The 17,781-nt window shown below is 43.4% G+C and overlaps 1 protein-coding gene across 1 annotated transcript; it reads left to right on the top strand.

Annotated features, from left to right (window-relative positions):
- Positions 1 to 4,241: 4,241 nt before the first annotated feature.
- On the top strand, positions 4,242 to 15,986 carry RGMB (repulsive guidance molecule BMP co-receptor b). The gene is made up of 3 exons (XM_082301100.1): positions 4,242 to 4,357; positions 6,759 to 7,270; positions 15,064 to 15,986. Exons 1-3 carry the CDS (start codon positions 4,258 to 4,260, stop codon positions 15,739 to 15,741), a joined length of 1,290 nt encoding a protein of 429 aa, XP_082157226.1. The 5' UTR covers positions 4,242 to 4,257; the 3' UTR covers positions 15,742 to 15,986.
- The last annotated feature ends 1,795 nt before the right edge of the window (positions 15,987 to 17,781 follow it).

Here is a 17,781-nt window from a genome sequence, read left to right on the forward strand (position 1 = left end):
GTCCCGTGACTGCGGAGTTCCTGAGCTGAGCCCCGGCCATGCAGCTGGAGAAATAAACATCTCTGAAACATCTACCACGAATCTGTCCATATATACTTCGTTTCTACGAGACTCCTGGTTTGATATATACTTTGTTGCAGTAATCCCAGCAGCGACAAACTGGTGGAGGAATGAGAGCAAGATACCGATCCCTGAGGAAAATTCGTGAGTAAAATAACCACTCTAGACCTCTCTCTTCTCATCTTGGTTTGGATATTGTCTCTGGACTATGGAAGAATCGTGGGAAATGGAGCTCTCTGAGCCACAGAAAGAAATGTACCTAGAAGTTAAAGGAATCCTTGAACAACAAAACAAAAAAGTAATGGAACCGGGAGATCTAGAACATTTTTTTCAACTGGCTTTTCAAAAATTTCTCCTATATTTCTCGAGACTTACTTTTTGATATTGAACCTCCTGGATCTTGTCAGGGAGATGAAAGATCAAACAGAACATGTATTAGTGATTGAAGCCTTGCGTGGATCCATGGTAGTCAGTGAAGCTATTCAGGAGCATTTATATGGTCCTATTAAAGCAAAGGATGGCCATAGTCCCGCGGCCGAGGCCGCGCGGTCGCCATCCCTGTGGCACACGCCGGCGGACGTGCCTGCGCTGGATGCGCCCGGCCCCCTCGGGAGCGCGCGCCTTATCGTGGACCCCATCCCTGTCTCGGGGTCCCCAGCCACGTGGCCGTGAGTGAGGGAGCGATGCCGCAGGTGCCGCGGGTGCCGTGGGCCACGAACAGCCAGGAACGGGGCATCGGCGTGGCAGCCCGCTCTGAGCACACGGCTCGGAGAGCCCTGTGGAGGGAGAAGCGGCGGTTCCCACAGCAACAGGAGAAGCCGCGCAGCGCAGCGCCGAGCCGGAACAGGGCCGCACCCAAAGCAGCGTGGAGTTTGCGGAGCAAAACCGCTCACAGGCCACGGAGCCAGCGGCGATGGCAACGCGGGGCCGCGCAGAGCCCAGACACGCGCCGGAGCAGCGCCGCTCGGAGAGCGCGGAGCAGCCGCAACGCGGGGGCCCGGCCGAGACGTCGGAGTCGGCGAGGCGGCGGCCACACGGGACCAGCAGCCACGACGAACATGCAAGCATGTGATAGGAGGAGTTATAGCAACAAAAATCACAGGAACTGTGAAATGGTACAATGTAAAAAACAACTATGGGTTTATAACACGAGATGATACAGGGGAAGATCTATTCATCCATAGAACTGCCATTAAAAGGAATAACCCTAAAAATTACCTGCAAAGTGTAGGAGATGGAGAAGTTGTACAGTTTGATATAGTGCAAGGAGAGAAGGGTTTACAAGCAGCGAATGTTACTGGGCCTGGAGGTATTCCAGTCAAAGGCAGCCGTTATGCACAAAATTATAAACAATATCCATCCCTGCAATTTCCCTACTCACAGCCTACTTTCCCCTTTTACCCTATACCCAGTATGAACCCCTTCCTAAGTTTACCCTATCCCCAGTTTATTCCTAATCCGTTTTTCACCCCATGGCTTCCCTATACAATTCCATTTCCCTACAATTCCTCTCCGATGCCAAGGGGGGGATGAAAAGAGGGAGAGAAGAAATTAAACCCTCTCCTGCCTCAGTTTCCCCACAAAGCATGCCCAGAGAGTTCTCCCTTCTGTCAGCCCTAAGATGTTCCACAGAATCTGTTTGGACATTTAAAGACTCAGGAGGGTGGCTTGTTTTGTCTTGAAACTGTTCTTGTTATGTTTATCCAGTTGTTTTCATTCTCCTTTTATTAAAATAAAACGGGTGAGATGTTGGGGTCCCTTCCCCCTGCCACGGAGCCCTGGGAGATGGGCCCTGGGGGGGAGACACGGGGTTTCCCTGCCCCTGCCCAGCTTCATTCCCCATTGGTTGGTTTGGGTTCCCTGATAACGCCAAGGACCCTCGGGTCCCATGACTGCGGAGTTCCTGAGCAGAGCCTTGGCCATGCAGCTGGAGAAATAAACATCTCTGAAACATCTACCATGAATCTGTCCATATATACTTCGTTTCCACGGGACTCCTGGTTTGAAATACACTTGTTGCAGTAATCCCCGCTGCGACAGGAAACCATAGGTGACAGTTCTCAGAGCCCCAGCTAAATTAATGAATACTACGTGACCTACAGTAAAAGCCAAAGGTCTTTTTTCTAGGTTGTGGCAATTTACATTCATTTTAATGGCTACTGAAGCTCAGATTTTTGCTTGGGTTTGGGGTTTTTGGTTGGTTGGTTGGGATTTTTCAGACATGGTTGATTGGATTTTTATTTTCCAGAAACTTTCCAATAAAGAGGAATCCAAGGAAATCAGTTTGTCTATTTTGTATGTGTGCTTTTCTTATTTGTGTACAGTATTTTGTATATTAGCCATGCTCTTCCTGAAGAACCGTATCACAGAATCACCAAGGCTGGTTCCTTGTGAATCACCCCAAACCGGGCCAAGAGACACTTCAGAGACAGTCAGAGAAGTGGTCATTTGCTTTATTCAGCGTGCTGGGTGTGGGGGGATCGCTCCTCCTAACACGCACGCACAGCACTCCATACAGCACAGCAGATGGGTAAAATTCATGAATATTCATCACATTCCTTGGGATAGGAGTGGTTGTACAAATTACTTATCGGAAGTCATTAATATCGTTAGTATACATGCCACGCAGGCGCTGTGTACCCTGGTGGTCACACTGAGGAAGGCTCCTCTTCTTCCTCGAGGGGGGTCTTTCTGATGAAGGTTAGTAGTCTTCGTCAACAATGCACTTGTCACCTTTCTTTCTGGAGCATGAGCAGTCCTTCGTTGGCTGATTCAGCAGTTTCTGTGCTGATTTCAAACAGGTTCTGATCCTCTTACCTTGACACGCTGCATTGTGTTTGTCTTATCTTGACAAGGGTAAGGCACATCCTGTTTCTTAGGCTTGTGATTAACATTTGCTGACTCTTAACAGTTAATTTGTGCTTACATGAGTTAACTACTGATCTACCCCTCTCGCTTCGTGCAACTTAAGGCCATTTCCAGCTGTCCTTTCATTTGAGACATGGCAGGATACCAACCCCTACCTGGCTACAACCTCCTCTCAGGGAGTGCTAAAGAGCAGGAAAGTCCCTGCTGATTCTCCTTTTCTCCAGGCTGAACACCCGCAGCTCCCTCAGCTGCTTCTCATAGGACTTGTGCTTTAGACACTTCCCCAGAGTCCATTTCTCTCCTCTGGACTCCCTCCAGCACCTCAATATCTTTCTGAACGTGAGGAGCCCAAAACTGAACAAAGGATTTGAAGTGCGACCTCACCAGTCCTGAGTATAGGGGGACGGTCACTGCCCTGGTCCTGCTGGCCACACTATTGCTGACCCAAGCCAGGATGCCATTGGCTTTCTTGTCTTCCTGGGTCCATGGTGGCTCATGTTCAGCTCTGCCAGCCAGAACCCCAGGCCCTTTCCCCCCAGCAGCCTTCCAGCCACTGCCCTATCGCGGCTGTTTCCCCTCCCCTCCCCTCCCCTCCCCTCCCCTCCCCTCCCCTCCCCTCCCCTCCCCTCCCCTCCCCTCCCCTCCCCTCCCCTCCCCTCCCCTCCCCTCCCCTCCCCTCCCCTCCCGCTGTTCCCGTCCCTGTCCTGGCGCTGTTCCCTGCCCTGTCCTGGCGCTGTTCCCTGCCCTGTCCCGGCTGTATTCCCTGCCCTAATCGCGACTGTGTTCCCTTCCCTGTCCCGGCCCAGTTCCTTGCCCTGTTCCGACGCGACCCCTGGCAACCTCCCGCGGACCCTCCCGCCTCAGGGGCGCGGCTTGCTGGGCGGGTGCACTCGGCCGTTTGTGACACAGAGCCGGCGGCGGGGCCGGCGGCTGACGGGTCGTTACCGCCAGGGGGCGTGACGGACAGCTCGAGCAGCCAATAGGAGGCAGCGCAGCTCAGCGGGAGGGGCGGGGCGGGCGCCGCCACCGCCCCGTCCCCCCCCCATCACGGGTCCGTCCCTTTGTACGCGTCGTGTCACCTTCCGTGGTCGTCGCTGCGGCCACGCCGTTGGAGCAGAAGGAGGCGCGGGAACCATCGAGGAGCAGGAAGAGGAAGAGGAAGAGGAAGAGGAAGAGGAAGAGGAAGAGGAAGAGGAAGAGGAAGAGGAAGAGGAAGAGGAAGAGGAAGAGGAAGGGGAAGCAGCCTGGAGAACGTCGCCCGCCCGCGCCGCCGCCGCCTCATGCCGCGGCGCCGTCCTGCCGCCGGCCCGGGGACCTGCATGGCCGGGCATGGGGAGCGCTGCGCCCTCCCGCGCCGCCAGGGTTGAGCCGCCGCTCGCCGCCCTCCGGCTGCTGCTCTCCGCGCTGGGACTGCTGCTGCTGGGCGCAGGTACCGGGGAGCGGGACTGGGAGGGATGGGAGCGCAGCCGTGTGCCCGCAGACGCGAGGAGCTGTCGAGTCCTTTTTCTTCAGGTAGAGCCTTTCATGAGGAGGGATTCGCGAGCTGGGCCCGTGTAGTCTAGAGAGGAGAAGGCTGAGAGGTGATCTCGTTAATGCATATAAATATCTCCATCCGAGAGGATGGTGGATGATGCCAAACTCAGTGGTACCCAGCGACAGGAGGAGGAACAATGGGTATAAATTAAAACACAAAAAGTTTCACCTTGAGGAAGAACTTCTTTGCATTAAGGGTGGCAGAGCACTGGAACAGGCTGTCAGGGAGGTCATGGAGTCTCCCTCGCTGGAAACATTCAAACCCCACCTGGGCACGTTCCTGTGTCACCTGTTCTAGGTGACCCTGCCTTGGCACCAGGGGGATTGGACTGGATGATCCCCAGAGGTCCCTTCCAGCCCTAAAAATTCTGAGATTCTGTGATTTATTCGGCTGTTTGATAACTTGACAGACTTGCTCGTCTAGCCTGATTTATTTGTGATTAAAATAATATTACAAATATAACTGAAGGGAAATAAAAGTTTTGATGCTTTGAAAGTCTGGCTCTAAACCCAGCGTTCCCTCTGTCATTTTGCTTGGCACGGGTCTTTTTTGTGTATTTGAAAACACAGAAGTTGATTGTTGTTAGGGGTTTTTTTCTGTATTTTTCAGAGGTATATATCTCTTGCACAAGGAAATTTTCAGCTTACACAAGTCATGGTCATGCATAGCTGTAGGTGGAGAGTTCCTCATTCTGCTTTGTGTTGTCTTGGGATTTTGACAGGAGATTTGTGTTAGCTATGTATCACTGGCAAAATATATTGCCCTTATAAATTCATGGTACAGATATTCAGAGTAAGTCATGTGAGTACTGCCTCAGGAAGGTCAGCTAAGGGGTAGGCAAAGAAATTGCTGATATCCTCTCGTCACTGGGTCCATTGCAGAAAACAACTATGTAAAAATGAGAAATGTTGTTATTCAGCCTATTTTCCACTTCTCGTGGCTCAAGAGCTTCTCATAGATATATTACGTTTTCCTTTTTTTTTTTTTTTTACTCTTCCATTTTATCTTTGTTGGCATTTTTGTGGTGTTCAAATCCCGTTTGATGACAGCGAGAAATGACAGATAAATGTCCCCACAGATGAATTTTAGTACATAGTTTTGCAGGCTTGGACAGCTGTTGAATGAAGTTGTGCACACATTCTTTATGAAGGTCCAATTTCTCTTTGGATGGCAGGGATTGCAGTCTTCCTAGATGAGGGTCCTCCTGGCTTTAACCTGGGTGAAAAGTGTGGCTCTGTTTCCCTTAGCGTTGTTAATTTAATTTCTGGTCCTGGTAAGTTCTTGGGTAAAAGTTACCTTCAGAAAGCCGTTGTTAACTGCCATGAGAATCTGGAGTGATTTCGGATCGTAATTGTGAGACTGTGGAGGAGACAACTGTAAAACTCCCGTTTGCTTGTGAGGATGTTAATGTGTTTTTTTGTGGAAATCAGGTCATCAGATAAACTCTAACTGGTTTGTTGGTGTAAACTGAACTGTGTAGCAGTTGTATACATCTGATAAGTACTTGAGGTTTTTGTGGGGAGAGGGTTTCTCTTCCCCTTGTGTTATTACTGAATTATGTTCTGAGAGGTACAGCTACTGCAATGTACACATACCTTAGGTGAAAACTTGTGCTTCAGACAAGGAGAGCATAAAAAAAGCTGGGTGTTTTCACACACTAGTCCCAAAAAAACTGAGCAGTGAAGCTTTAGCTATGGCAGTGCCAGGGAAATTAATCAATCTGCTTGTCTGCTTGCCTACCATCCTCCCCCCACCCTCATTTCTGGAAGAGAACCTGATTTTTGCTTTAGTCAGTCTTATTTTTGTCTAAACATTTTTAGACATTTAGATATGTCCAAACATCTAAACAACTTTACTTTGTTGCCTTTACCACGTTCTTTTGAGGGGCAGAATTCTATATAAAAATCCAGTAACTTGTGTAAAGCACTGAAAGACTAAATGGAGACTTCCTTACTGACTAAGTGATTAATTTATACACAGAATTGCATCATCACCTTGGTGTCTGGAAAGAAATCTTTAGCTTATACTTGACAGGATCTAGTGCTCTTAATTTTCATCTAGACAATATGAGGTAATGGATTAGGACATCATCAGTCCTCTCAGCCTCTGAGATATTCTCCATGGCTACCTTTCTATCTTGCAACCTCTTGTCTTTCTAAAATGCAATGTTTCCCTAGTGCATGAGCACTTTTAAGTTTCTTTCAAGTTGTTTTCTGTAGTACTTGTGGGAGTGGAAAGGGGTATTGCCACTTAAGAGCTTTGCTTTATGTCTTTCTGTTGTCTGTTTTGTGCTTAGGTGACTGTCAACTGCACACATCTTGTGGAATCCAGAAGTGCACCACTGATTTTGTATCCTTCACTTCACATCTGAACGCGGCTCTTGAGGACTTTGATTTGGAGTTCTGCAAGGCCCTGCGGGCATACTCTGTGTGTACCTATCGCAATTCCAAAGTATGCCGTGGAAACCTAGTCTACCATTCTGCAGTGCTTGGGATCGGTGACCTAATGACCCAGAGAAACTGTACCAAAGATGGACCCACATCCTCCACCAACCCTGAAATGACCTATGATCCTTGCAATTACAGTGGCCACACAGAAGTGAGAGAACATCAGGGAGGAGACAAGACTCCTCCTCCCACTTACCTGTTTTGTGGCTTGTTTGGGGATCCTCATCTGAGGACTTTTAAGGATAACTTCCAGACATGCAAAGTGGAAGGTTCTTGGCCCCTTATAGACAATAACTACTTATCAGTGCAAGTGACCAATGTGCCTGTGGTCCCAGGATCCAGTGCTACTGCTACGAATAAGGTACAGATTTTTTTTTGTGCACTGTGCATGCATGGAGAAGTAACAGGCCAAGATAGTTAAGTAAGTCATTTAGCTCTTAACAGGTAAAGAAGTGTAGCAGCTTGAGAATCTTCTATGCAATAGTATAAAAAAGTAAAACACTTAGTATCTTATTTTCTGAGCATCAAACAAAACAGGGTTTTTTCTTCCCTTTGCTCCTGCTCATGACAAAAAACCTGTGCGTGTCATCACACAAGCCTGTATGGATACTGATGTAATACTTTAAACAGTTATTAGATTATTGTACATCTGTGACTGTCTCTGCACTAATTAGAAATTCAAAAAATCGTAGAATGCTTTGGGTTGGAAGGGAACTTAAAGAAGGAAAGAGCGTTTGTCTGCTTTTCATTAATTTTCTAAATTGCATAGCTATAACAGTAGAAAACAAATAATACTGGGAGTGGCTGGCACAAAAAACTAGTTACCAAAACACTGATGTTTCAGAGAAGAAACAAGAGGGGGAACTGCAAAGAATTGAGAGGAGGTAGCAAGCTATATGGTTGTGAGAAAGACTTAGTACCTTGGCTTTACTAAACAAGCAGTGGCCTTAAAATTGTGCCAAGAATGTTAAACTCTTGTTGAAACAGGCAGGACTTAAGATTGCACTCCTCTCAGATACTTGAGGTGTCTAGAGTAGGAATACATCCAGTAGTATTTGATAACTGATGCCATTTCTTTAACTTAAGAAAAGTCCTTGGCTCTTTGTGCTGAATGCAGGTAGCGTGTCCATCAATTACTTAAGCACGCATTTGAAGCTGATGTTGTCACGTACCTCTTTTGGAGTGAAAGGGCTTTTTTAAAAATTGTGGTAGTGTAGCTCTTGTATTGTCAAGCTATGTCAGGCTCTATGTACACAGCTTCAAGACATCTACTCCAAAGAATTTTCACTGTGTTGTTAAGCCTGGAAGTAGGTTTTTTTAATTACTGGAGTCAGAAGCAGGAGTTGTCTTTCACAGTAGGGTAGAGCCTATGCGTCTTCTGTGGAGTTGGTTGTGCAGTAGTATTAATATGGGAAAATCGGTTTTACTATTAAATTTGTGCTGGATTCTGAAGTATTTACTAGTGGCAATGCTTGTATGAGTGAACAGAGGTTGGACTGAAACTCAGAATTACATTTTCTTAACTTGTGTCTGTTTCAAAAACAGTCTTCATTATGAATGAGTTCTGAAGGTATATAAAGTAAGGGAATGAGGCTTACATGAGTAAGCTTTGCAAAACAGACTTATGTCCCCTGCAGTCCGCTCCAGTGGCTTTACCTAGAGACTCCTAATAAGTGGAAGAAAAACCTGGATTTTGTAATCTGCAGTAAGTTTTATCCTCAGTTTTGCTAAACTCTTGCAGAATTTTCTTTATTTCTTGTTTCCGATAGCAGTAGAGGAAAAAGTTGAGACTCTTGTGTGCAAATTGTGTGGATGGCTAGGGTGTGTTAGTAGTAGATAGGTGATCTTAGCTTTAGCCACATTTTGAAAATGATTGACTGTGGTAGCATGTTATGCTGGTATATGTCTTTGAAGAGATAACGAAGAGAACACCAAGAGTAAATGTGTGTACATACTGAGGGAAAGTATTTTTTAAAAGGTTTCAAAAGGTGTGCCTTGTGTCTTTATTTATTCTCAATAGGGATTCTTTTTGTGTTTTTCTTGACTTGGGTAAAATGGTTTTTTTTCCTCTTTTGTAGTAGTCTCTGTCATTGCCCAAGTACAGCCAAGTGTGCAGAAGCAATTAAATAAAACAAGATCTATGGTTTGCGATACTAGAAATGTCTCTAATGCTGATATAGCTTACATGTTGTACAGTCCTTGAATTTTTTCTTTTTTTTTTGGCAGATAACAGAACTTAGCATACCTGTTGTAGACAATGAAGGTTGTTTGAATGTAGAAGTGACTTAGAAAATAAGTTTTAATATCTCTAATGCATTCTCTTGACTCTGTTATTTCTAGTACGAGCAGGCTACTATAAATGAAATAGAAAAGGCTTTTCTGCTAACTTCATTCCTGTAACATTTTCCTCTGCAAGTATTGCATTTTGACTATGATTGACTATCTGCTGCTGAGTGTACTTAACTGATTTTGGCCACAGGCTAGCTTAAAGGACTTCTAAAGAGCTACACTTCCATGACATTTATCTACATAGTGTAATCCCTAGCTGAGAGCATGCCAAAAGGTCTTCTACCTTCTTCATAAGAAAAGTTTTCAGACTGTTACTTTTTGTTAGTCTGGCTGTTTTTTCATTGTATGTATTTGAAATAGATGTTTAGCAGGAAATAAAAACAAAGATATATGCTGAACTTAAATTGTACAGAAGCCAAAGCAAATACTAACCTAATTAGTACACTCTAAAGCAGGCCTAATGAAAGGAAGGACAGTAAGAGTAGAAGATTTAGTTTTTCCTGAATGCGTTTTTTTAGGGGAAGTGGTTTAAGAAGTCATAGAAACAGAATGCTTAATCTTCACCCCATTGTCCTTTTGAAAGGTACAAACCATCACCTGCCCTTGTAGGGAGTTAGTACTTTTCACTTTTGTCTTAGCTTTCTGGTGTACCAGTCTTTGAGGCAGTTGGTAATGAAGGCAACATTATGTGTGAAGTTTTCTTCTCTCTCCAAAACCTAATAGACTATGGAACCCCCAGCAGTCTGAGGACTATCCAGAAAGTTCATAAAGGACAAGAGAATGCCAGGACGATACTTAAGTAAGAATGTGAGGAATAAAAGTGTGTTGTTCTCCCCTGCCCCTCACTGTGCGCTGGCATGAAAGTATAAAAAGCAGGAAAACTTTTCCTTGAATTCCTTAATTGGAAGAGCACATCTTGTGAGAGTTGTGTACTTATAAAAATGCTCTTGACAGTTTGTAGGTGTTTTGCGTATTTGTGTTACCCATAGTAACATCTGTTTTTCACCATGGACAAAAGCTGTGTTCTGTGGTCTAGCTGAAAAGAGAAACTCCAGGTTTTTTGAGCTTGCCTGATGTGCTTATGACCCTTGGCATAGGATCCTAGGGCCTTTCAGATGGAGAAGGAGGATCATCACCAAGTAACTGGGAAACTGAGTTTAAGCTCTTCTTTCTTTTTCTTTCTGACAGACTTCTTGTATGGGTTTTGAGTAGGTCACTGGCATTATTTATGTTTGATTTCTCCAGCTCTAGATAAGAGCTTCCCTGTCTTGGAAGTGGTTTTGCAGTTCCCTGAGAATAAATGTCTACATTTGTGTCTACAGGGAGCAGGTGGAAGGGTATTGTAGAGTGCATTAAATAGAAGGTTGGGGTTTTTGAAATTTTATTTATTGTGGGCTTTATTTGGAGGGGTACAAAGTCTTTATTGCCTTTTGCTGTTGTGACAGGATATCACTAGAGCAATTGTCCCTGAGTAGCAAATGAGGCAGAGATGCTTGGGCTTGCCAATGGAAAGCTTTCCTTCTTGTTTGGAGGTATCTTCTTGTTTGCATTAATTGGAAATGGAGATTTTCCTGTCCAGGTGTTTTATAATAGATAGCTTGAGGGTGAGAGAGGGAATTTAAGGACACAGAGAAGGAAAAAAAACTACAGAGCTTTTTACTGTAGTAATTTATTGGGTATAAGCCTTGGAACCTGGGAATTGGTGCTGTGAGCAGGGTAAGGGAATTTTGGGGATAAATGTTCTTTTTCCCAAAGTCAAAACATTTTAAATATCTCTTTTGTAGCATGGTTTCAATTTTTCAGGAAATCATTGCAGAGTAAGAACAGTGTAGTAGAAAAACAGCTGAAAGGTAACTGGAAGATAAATGTTCTAAACGTTTTAAGAAGTAGAAGGATCATGTACCTGGTCACATGTCATTATTCTTTTCATCTTCATGGACATTTTGCCTAAGGCAGAGACGAATTTGTCTTATTTTGCAGAAGTAGCTTATACTACAGTTTTTTTGGAGGTTATAATACAATCATTTAGGTTGGAAAAGACCTTTAAGATCCAGTCCAGTCACAAACTGTCGATTCCACCACTAAACATGGTCTGTAAGTGCCATGTCTACATGCCTTTTAAACATTTTTGGGCATGATGAGTCAAGAGGCTGGGAAGCTTGCTCCAGTGCTTGGCAGCTCTTTCAGTGAAGGAATTTTCTCTAATATCCAATCTAAAGCTCCACAGCACAGCTTAAGGCCATTTCCTCTCATCCTGTCACTTGCAACTTGAGAGGAGAAACTGACTCTTACCTGGCTACAGCCTCCTCTCAGAGAGTTGTAGAGAGCAGTGAGATCTCCCTTAAGCTTCCTTTTCTCCAAGCTGAACACCCCCAGCTCCCTTAGCCTCTCTTCATGAGGCATGTGCTTCAGACCCTTCCAAACTCTGTTTCTCTCCTCTGGACTCGCTCCAGCACCTCAATGTCATTCTGGTTGTGAGAAGCCCAAAATTGAACACAGGATTTGAGGTGTGACCTCAGCAGTGCTGAGTACAGGGTACAGCCGCTGCCCTGGTCCAGCTGGCTATACTTTGTCTGACACAAGCCAGGATGTCCTTGGCCTTCTTGGCCCCCTAGACCCACACTGGCTCATGTTTAGCCACTGTTAACCAGCATCCCTAGGTCCTTTTCCACTGAGCACTTTTTCACTCACTCCTCCCTAAGCTCACCTGTGTTACAATAATGGTTGAAGTTCATGATGTTAGAGGTCTTTTTCTACCCGAACAATTCTAGGATTCTATGAAATGCATAGTAAAATAACAAACATATAGTGATACCTTCATCATTTTAATTGCATTGTGGCACTAGGGAGGACAAGTACAAGACCTCAAGAGTTGAAAATGTTGTTTTTAAGGTTGCAGTTTTACAGCTCAGTAACACTGTCTTTGAAAGGTTTTGCATGTGCAGTGGAATTTAAGAAAGCTTTGTGATCAGTGTACTCATCAGTACTGGCAGCAGTAGGAGTGGGATGATGAAGTCCAAAATGAAATTGTATGTGTGCAAATTGTATGTGTGGGGTTTGTTTTGGTTTAGTAATCTTACTATAGCTGATGTTCGTTTATTGTATCCTCAGATAAGCCTCTGGAAACCTTTATTTTCATCTTTCAGGGTGCCTCACTGCAGAAGAGCTCTGTATGTTCCCAAAGAACAAGGCTGATACATTGATAGTTCCAAAAATCTTTCTTCATATGAAGATTTTGGCATTTGGATTTTTCTATCTTAAGTTTAGAAAGGGCAGCTAATCTCTAGTCTGTAAATAGTACTGCATGAGCAGCTTTGTGAAGGTGTTCTTGGGACCCAGAGTGTGAAAAGTACTGTGGGTACACAGACATGTATAACGTGTTAAGTTTGTTAGAAATAACCATTTTCACTTTTTAATGCTCCCTGTTACCTTGAAAATTTAAAGACAGAACACTCTGCAATGAAATTTTGCTTCATCTCCCTTTGCAACAGGTTCTGAGTATCTGTCAGTACCAGGGCATGATACTGAGATAGGAGTGTGTGATAAGGCAAAGCCCATCCAGCACTCTGGTTTTACTGATTTGGCCTATGGATTAGATGGATGTCACATGACAGACAACAGAATATTTGAAACCAGTGCCTTGAGCTGCAAGGTTTAAATACATGTGTGTCCTTTGAAAATCTTACTGGTCTCTGTTGATTCTCTGTTTGGAGTGTCCTTGCAATGTTCATGGAGGCCTTTTTTCATCTAATAGTCCTTCAGCTCTCATTCAGCATCCAGTGTTATTGCTAATCTTTAATTAGGGTGAAGGCTTCTTATTCTTTCTCTATGTTCTGAAATTGTGTGCATTTCATTCTTGGAAACAAGGGAGCTCTGGAGAGAGCAGTTGGGTAGCTGTTTCCTGATAGATTTTGGCAGGTGCCTTGCTTAAATGTTTTAGCAAGCAGCCAGTTCAGTGTCTCATTGAAACAATGAACACTTTTTGACTCCAGGCTTGTTCAAGTGCTAAGGAGACTTAGAGCTTTACTTCTGGAGATGTGCAGAACAATGCAAATGTGCTCAAGGAAATAGCAATGCTTCTTTGTCTGAGCAGGCTGAGATAGAAGTCTGTTTCATCCAAACTGTGTTACGCAAAATAAAAGGCCTTTTACTGCATTATGGCCTGGATTATATGCAGAAATACTAATCACTTGAAAGACCTCAAGTTTCTCTCCTGTAGTTGCTGAGCTTACTTTACTAAGCACAAAGCTGTGAGGTGCTCTTTACAGCAACAGGGGCACTTGTGCATTTTCTGGATTTTGGGCATAAGCATTCCAGCTCAGCTGTTGTTCACAGACATCAGTTTACCAAATTATTTGAGTACAGATGGTCTCAAGCTATATAGCTGATACATCTCAGGCTGTATAACTGATTAATGCAAGGAAAAACGATTGGAAAAATCCAGTCCTCACTAGTGAGAACATATGAAGTCAAAATAGTAAGTATTGTCTGTGTTGTGAGACAAACACTGACAAAGCATCAACCACCTGGGATAAACCAAATACTGAAAATAAATCTAATATTGTGTAGGGTATGTCTGCATACTCCAAAGAAGAAGTTGTTGCAGGGGGAGGAGACAGGTGGAAAGACTTGTGTCTTATACAAGTGGTATAGAGAGGTGAGGCTAGTGAGGGCAGAGGTTTTGTTCAAATTGTTTGTAATTTACGCTTGATTTAACCTCTAGCTCTTACTTTAAAACAGAGGGGCAGAAATAAAAGTTGTTGTGCAGAACTGTGGTGGTTAACTGAAACTAAAATGTGAGGTTGCTGTGGAACAGATTTTGAGTTTAACATTAGTTTAAAAATTCCTTCTGATATGTTTTGGAGTAACCTGAGTCTCTTAGCAGACTGCTTAAATCATAGACTGTAACAAATATTATATAATCAGTCAATGATGACAAGAATTACTAAAATACCTATTCTTGGTGCAAAATGTCTTTTGACCTTTTCAAGAAGTCCTTCCCCTCTAGAACTCTAAAGGCAGTAGCATATCTGTTTGAATATTTAGATGTGAATTCTCATTGTATTTTTTGTTTCAGGAAAAGTTGCTAGACACTCCAAACTTGGTCTGCCATATAGCCTAGTCATTACTTTCAAGTAAGGCTGGACAACCTGCTGCTTCTTTTGTTGCGACTTACTCTAACAAGTAGAAGGGTTTAAAAGGCTAATTCTAATCTTAAAAAAATTAATTGCTTTATGATAATGATTTTGGTATTGGAAGTTACTCACTCTTCAAAGGCATGTCTTTGAGTATCTTTCAGTCTTGCGTTGTTTCTCTGTGGGCACCTTTTCTAGCAACAGTGGACTCGAAGTGTCAAATCTCCCAGTTCCTAGGACTAATGTATTGAGGAGCCCTAAGTCATTATTTGACTAGTTGTTCTTCCTGGTCCTGATTATACCTTTCTCTGATTTTGCATGGTCTCATTCTGGTTTTGCCGTAGTGGCCAGCACCGTGGGAATTACTGGGTCCTTGCGCTTCTCTGTCATTGCCAGATGCATTCCAAAGTGTTAAGAAACTGTCAGGCAGGAGGTAATTGTGATGCCTAATTAAATACAAAGTGTTTTCTTTTCCTGACCTCAAGGCTGTTGCCACATGCTAATAGTCTTGCTTCCAGGCCAACATAAGAACAAATTTAACATATGCCATCTAGTAAAATACTGCTTTAAGCACATTTACAGGCTGTTTTCCTTAGGCATGAGTTGTGGACAGCTGTCAAGTTTTAAGGTAGTGAGCAGTTCCAGATATATTCAGTTACAAATTGGAAAAGGGGTTGACGTGATGATTTTTTTCCGCTAACTTTGCTTTTTTTTCCCCCCTCCCCCATAGATAACTATTATCTTCAAATCATACCAAGACTGTACAGATCAGAAAGTATATCAAGCAGTGACTAATGACTTGCCTGCAGCTTTTGTTGATGGTACAACAAGTGGAGGAGATGGGAACACCAGGAGCTTGCACATCGTGGAGAAAGTCAGTGGCAAATACATCGAGATGCATGCTAGGTACATCGGGACCACGGTGTATATCCGCCAGCTTGGGCACTACCTGACCCTGGCCATTCGCATGCCCCAGGAGTTGGTCATGGCCTACGAGGAAAGCCAGGATCTGCAGCTGTGCGTGAATGGCTGCCCTTCCAGTGAACGTATTGATCAGAGTGGCAACTTGCCATTGCCTGTGGTGGGAAAGCTGCTTCCTTGGGGTGCTGCAGCTCATCCCCTATCAGGGTACACACTGGAAACAGCTACCACCAAATGCCATGAGAAGATGCTTGTGAAGGATATCTATTTTTACTCGTGTGTATTTGATCTACTCACCACTGGCGATGCCAACTTCACAGCTGCTGCTCACAGTGCCTTGCAGGATGTGGAGGCACTGCACCCCAGCAAAGAGCACTGGCATATCTTTCCCAGGAGTGGAGGTGGTAGTGTGGGCAGGGATAGCAAATTCTTTGTCAGTCTTGGACTTCTGTGCTTGATCTTTGTTGCATATTTGTGTGGAGATTGAGAGTCTGGTTCCTGACATATTTGTAGGATTTTTTTTTGGACTGTAACAAAATTTTGAAATGTATATTGTCATAATATATTGAGTAAAGATGAATATATATGTATATACCATGTATATGAAGGAATGTTTTGTCTTGGGGCATCCACCAGATTAGATGTTAACTGTTTTCATGTATGTTTGATTCAGTATTCTATGTATCTATTTGTTTTACAGTTGTTCAAATGTTTTATAATGTCCCTGCGTTGGGACCCAATAGAAAGCACTTTATTTTTTACATAATAAGTATTTAAGTTTGTATCTGAGTAACTATGTATTACACATGAAATACTCAATGCTCTTTCTAAGTACTACTTGGTTTAACACGTGCTTTTTTAACTAAATTAACTTGTGGGTTTTTCCAAGAGGGCTTTAGTTAATGTCAAAAATGGGTATTTTGAAGCTAGTGAATGATCTCTGGAGAGAGCAAAGAGAGCTTAAACTTAGAGGGAACTTTTTTTTTTCCTCCACAGGCCCTCCAGTTGTCTGTGTTATAGAAGGCTACAGATTTTTTCATGCTTGGAAACCCCACAATGTAGTCAGTTTTTGCAAAATGTTTTAGATATATATACCAGTGAGTATATGTGTGTATGTAAAAGAGTGGCTGTGCAGTGTGTAAATATTTAAAATTATTATAATAGAAGAATTGTTTCCCCCCATGCTGAGGAACGTCAGTAGGGTGGTGTAAGTGACCCCTGGTGGGGTGCACAGAAATTGGGGATGTAGACCACATACTGGGCAGGTAATCTATAAATAAAGTCTCAGTTTGTCTCCCAGCCAAATAGGATAGATAGGATATTGGATAGGAATGTGCTGAATACAATTGTTATACTTCTTGCAGATGCTTGTTTCCCTCTGCTAAATAAGATGTGTAAATTTATGACCAGCAGCAGCAAACCAGGCCAGTTTATTGAAAAGACAGTGTGGAGGAAGCTAAGATCAGGAACCATTACCTCAGGATCAAATTGTACAGTTCCTTTGTAGTGTTGCAGAGATACTTACAAGAACACAGTGATCTGTGTTACTGCTGCATCCCTCCTGAGAGGCATTGTAAAAATCCTCTTTTCAAGTTATTGGAGAACTCTCAGACCAGAAGAACCCTGCAACAGAAAATTATTTTCTGTAAAACTGAAGAAGAGATGGTGAAATTTGAATAAATTATACAGAAGAGTCCATAAGATTACAGAACTAAGTGTAACAAGGTGATTTGCTAAGTATACATGGAGTATTTCAGCTGCAAGGCTAATCACACAGTGTGAAGGTAAATTGAAAGTGCCAAAACTTAAAAGAAGTTATGTCAGATACATACCAAGAAATACAGACCTAATAAACCTAATCACAACTCTGAATGTTGCTTTGCTAAGCTTGTATTACAGCTAGAAGTTGAGGTGTGTGAGAAATAATCTTATCCGGTAGATATATTGTGAAAAAAGTCATGGAAATTGCTGTAGAAGGCAAAAGGAGCTTTAAATGTGTATATGTACACAGAAGGCAGCTGTCATACATGTAGGAGCTTACTCTCAGAGGTGTCAGTCTAACACCACAAGCTCTGCAGAAGGCTATGTAATGTGATCATCGGTATTTTAATGCAACAACCAGTCAGCCATTACTGATGCTGTCTGTTGTTGGCCTTTGTCTTAGGCTAGCCTTGGATATTAGTGGCTTTCTCAAAAGGGTTTTTAAAGTATCTTCTAGAGCATTCCTAACCATATGCTAACAGAGCTTCTAACAACGGATGATGATAGTTCTCTGTAGTTGTGGAGTCTGACAACTTCGTCAGTAAGCATGTTGCAGGACTGGCAGAGACTGTATGTCTAATCCCTTATTTTGTGTGTGTATTTTGTATAATATCCTAAACAAGGATATTATAAAAAGAAATAGTAGGTTCAATTGCCTGTCAAACCAAAGATTCTTTTTTTCTTCCCGAAAAACCTGTCTGGAAGAAAAATCTGCATAGAACATCTGTTAAGTGGAACACAGCCTGAGAGAACAACCTTTTGTTCT

This window comes from Coloeus monedula, assembly GCF_965178545.1.
Source record: "Coloeus monedula genome assembly, chromosome: Z".
Lineage (NCBI taxonomy): Eukaryota > Metazoa > Chordata > Aves > Passeriformes > Corvidae > Coloeus > Coloeus monedula.

Bases quoted from the DNA above. Each gene is read 5' to 3' on its own strand.
- RGMB (XM_082301100.1), top strand. From the start codon at position 4,258: ATGGGGAGCGCTGCGCCCTCCCGCGCCGCCAGGGTTGAGCCGCCGCTC. The intron at 4,358-6,758 runs GTACCGGGGAGC...TTTTGTGCTTAG, and splicing joins ACTGCTGCTGCTGGGCGCAG to GTGACTGTCAACTGCACACA. The intron at 7,271-15,063 runs GTACAGATTTTT...CCTCCCCCATAG, and splicing joins GTGCTACTGCTACGAATAAG to ATAACTATTATCTTCAAATC.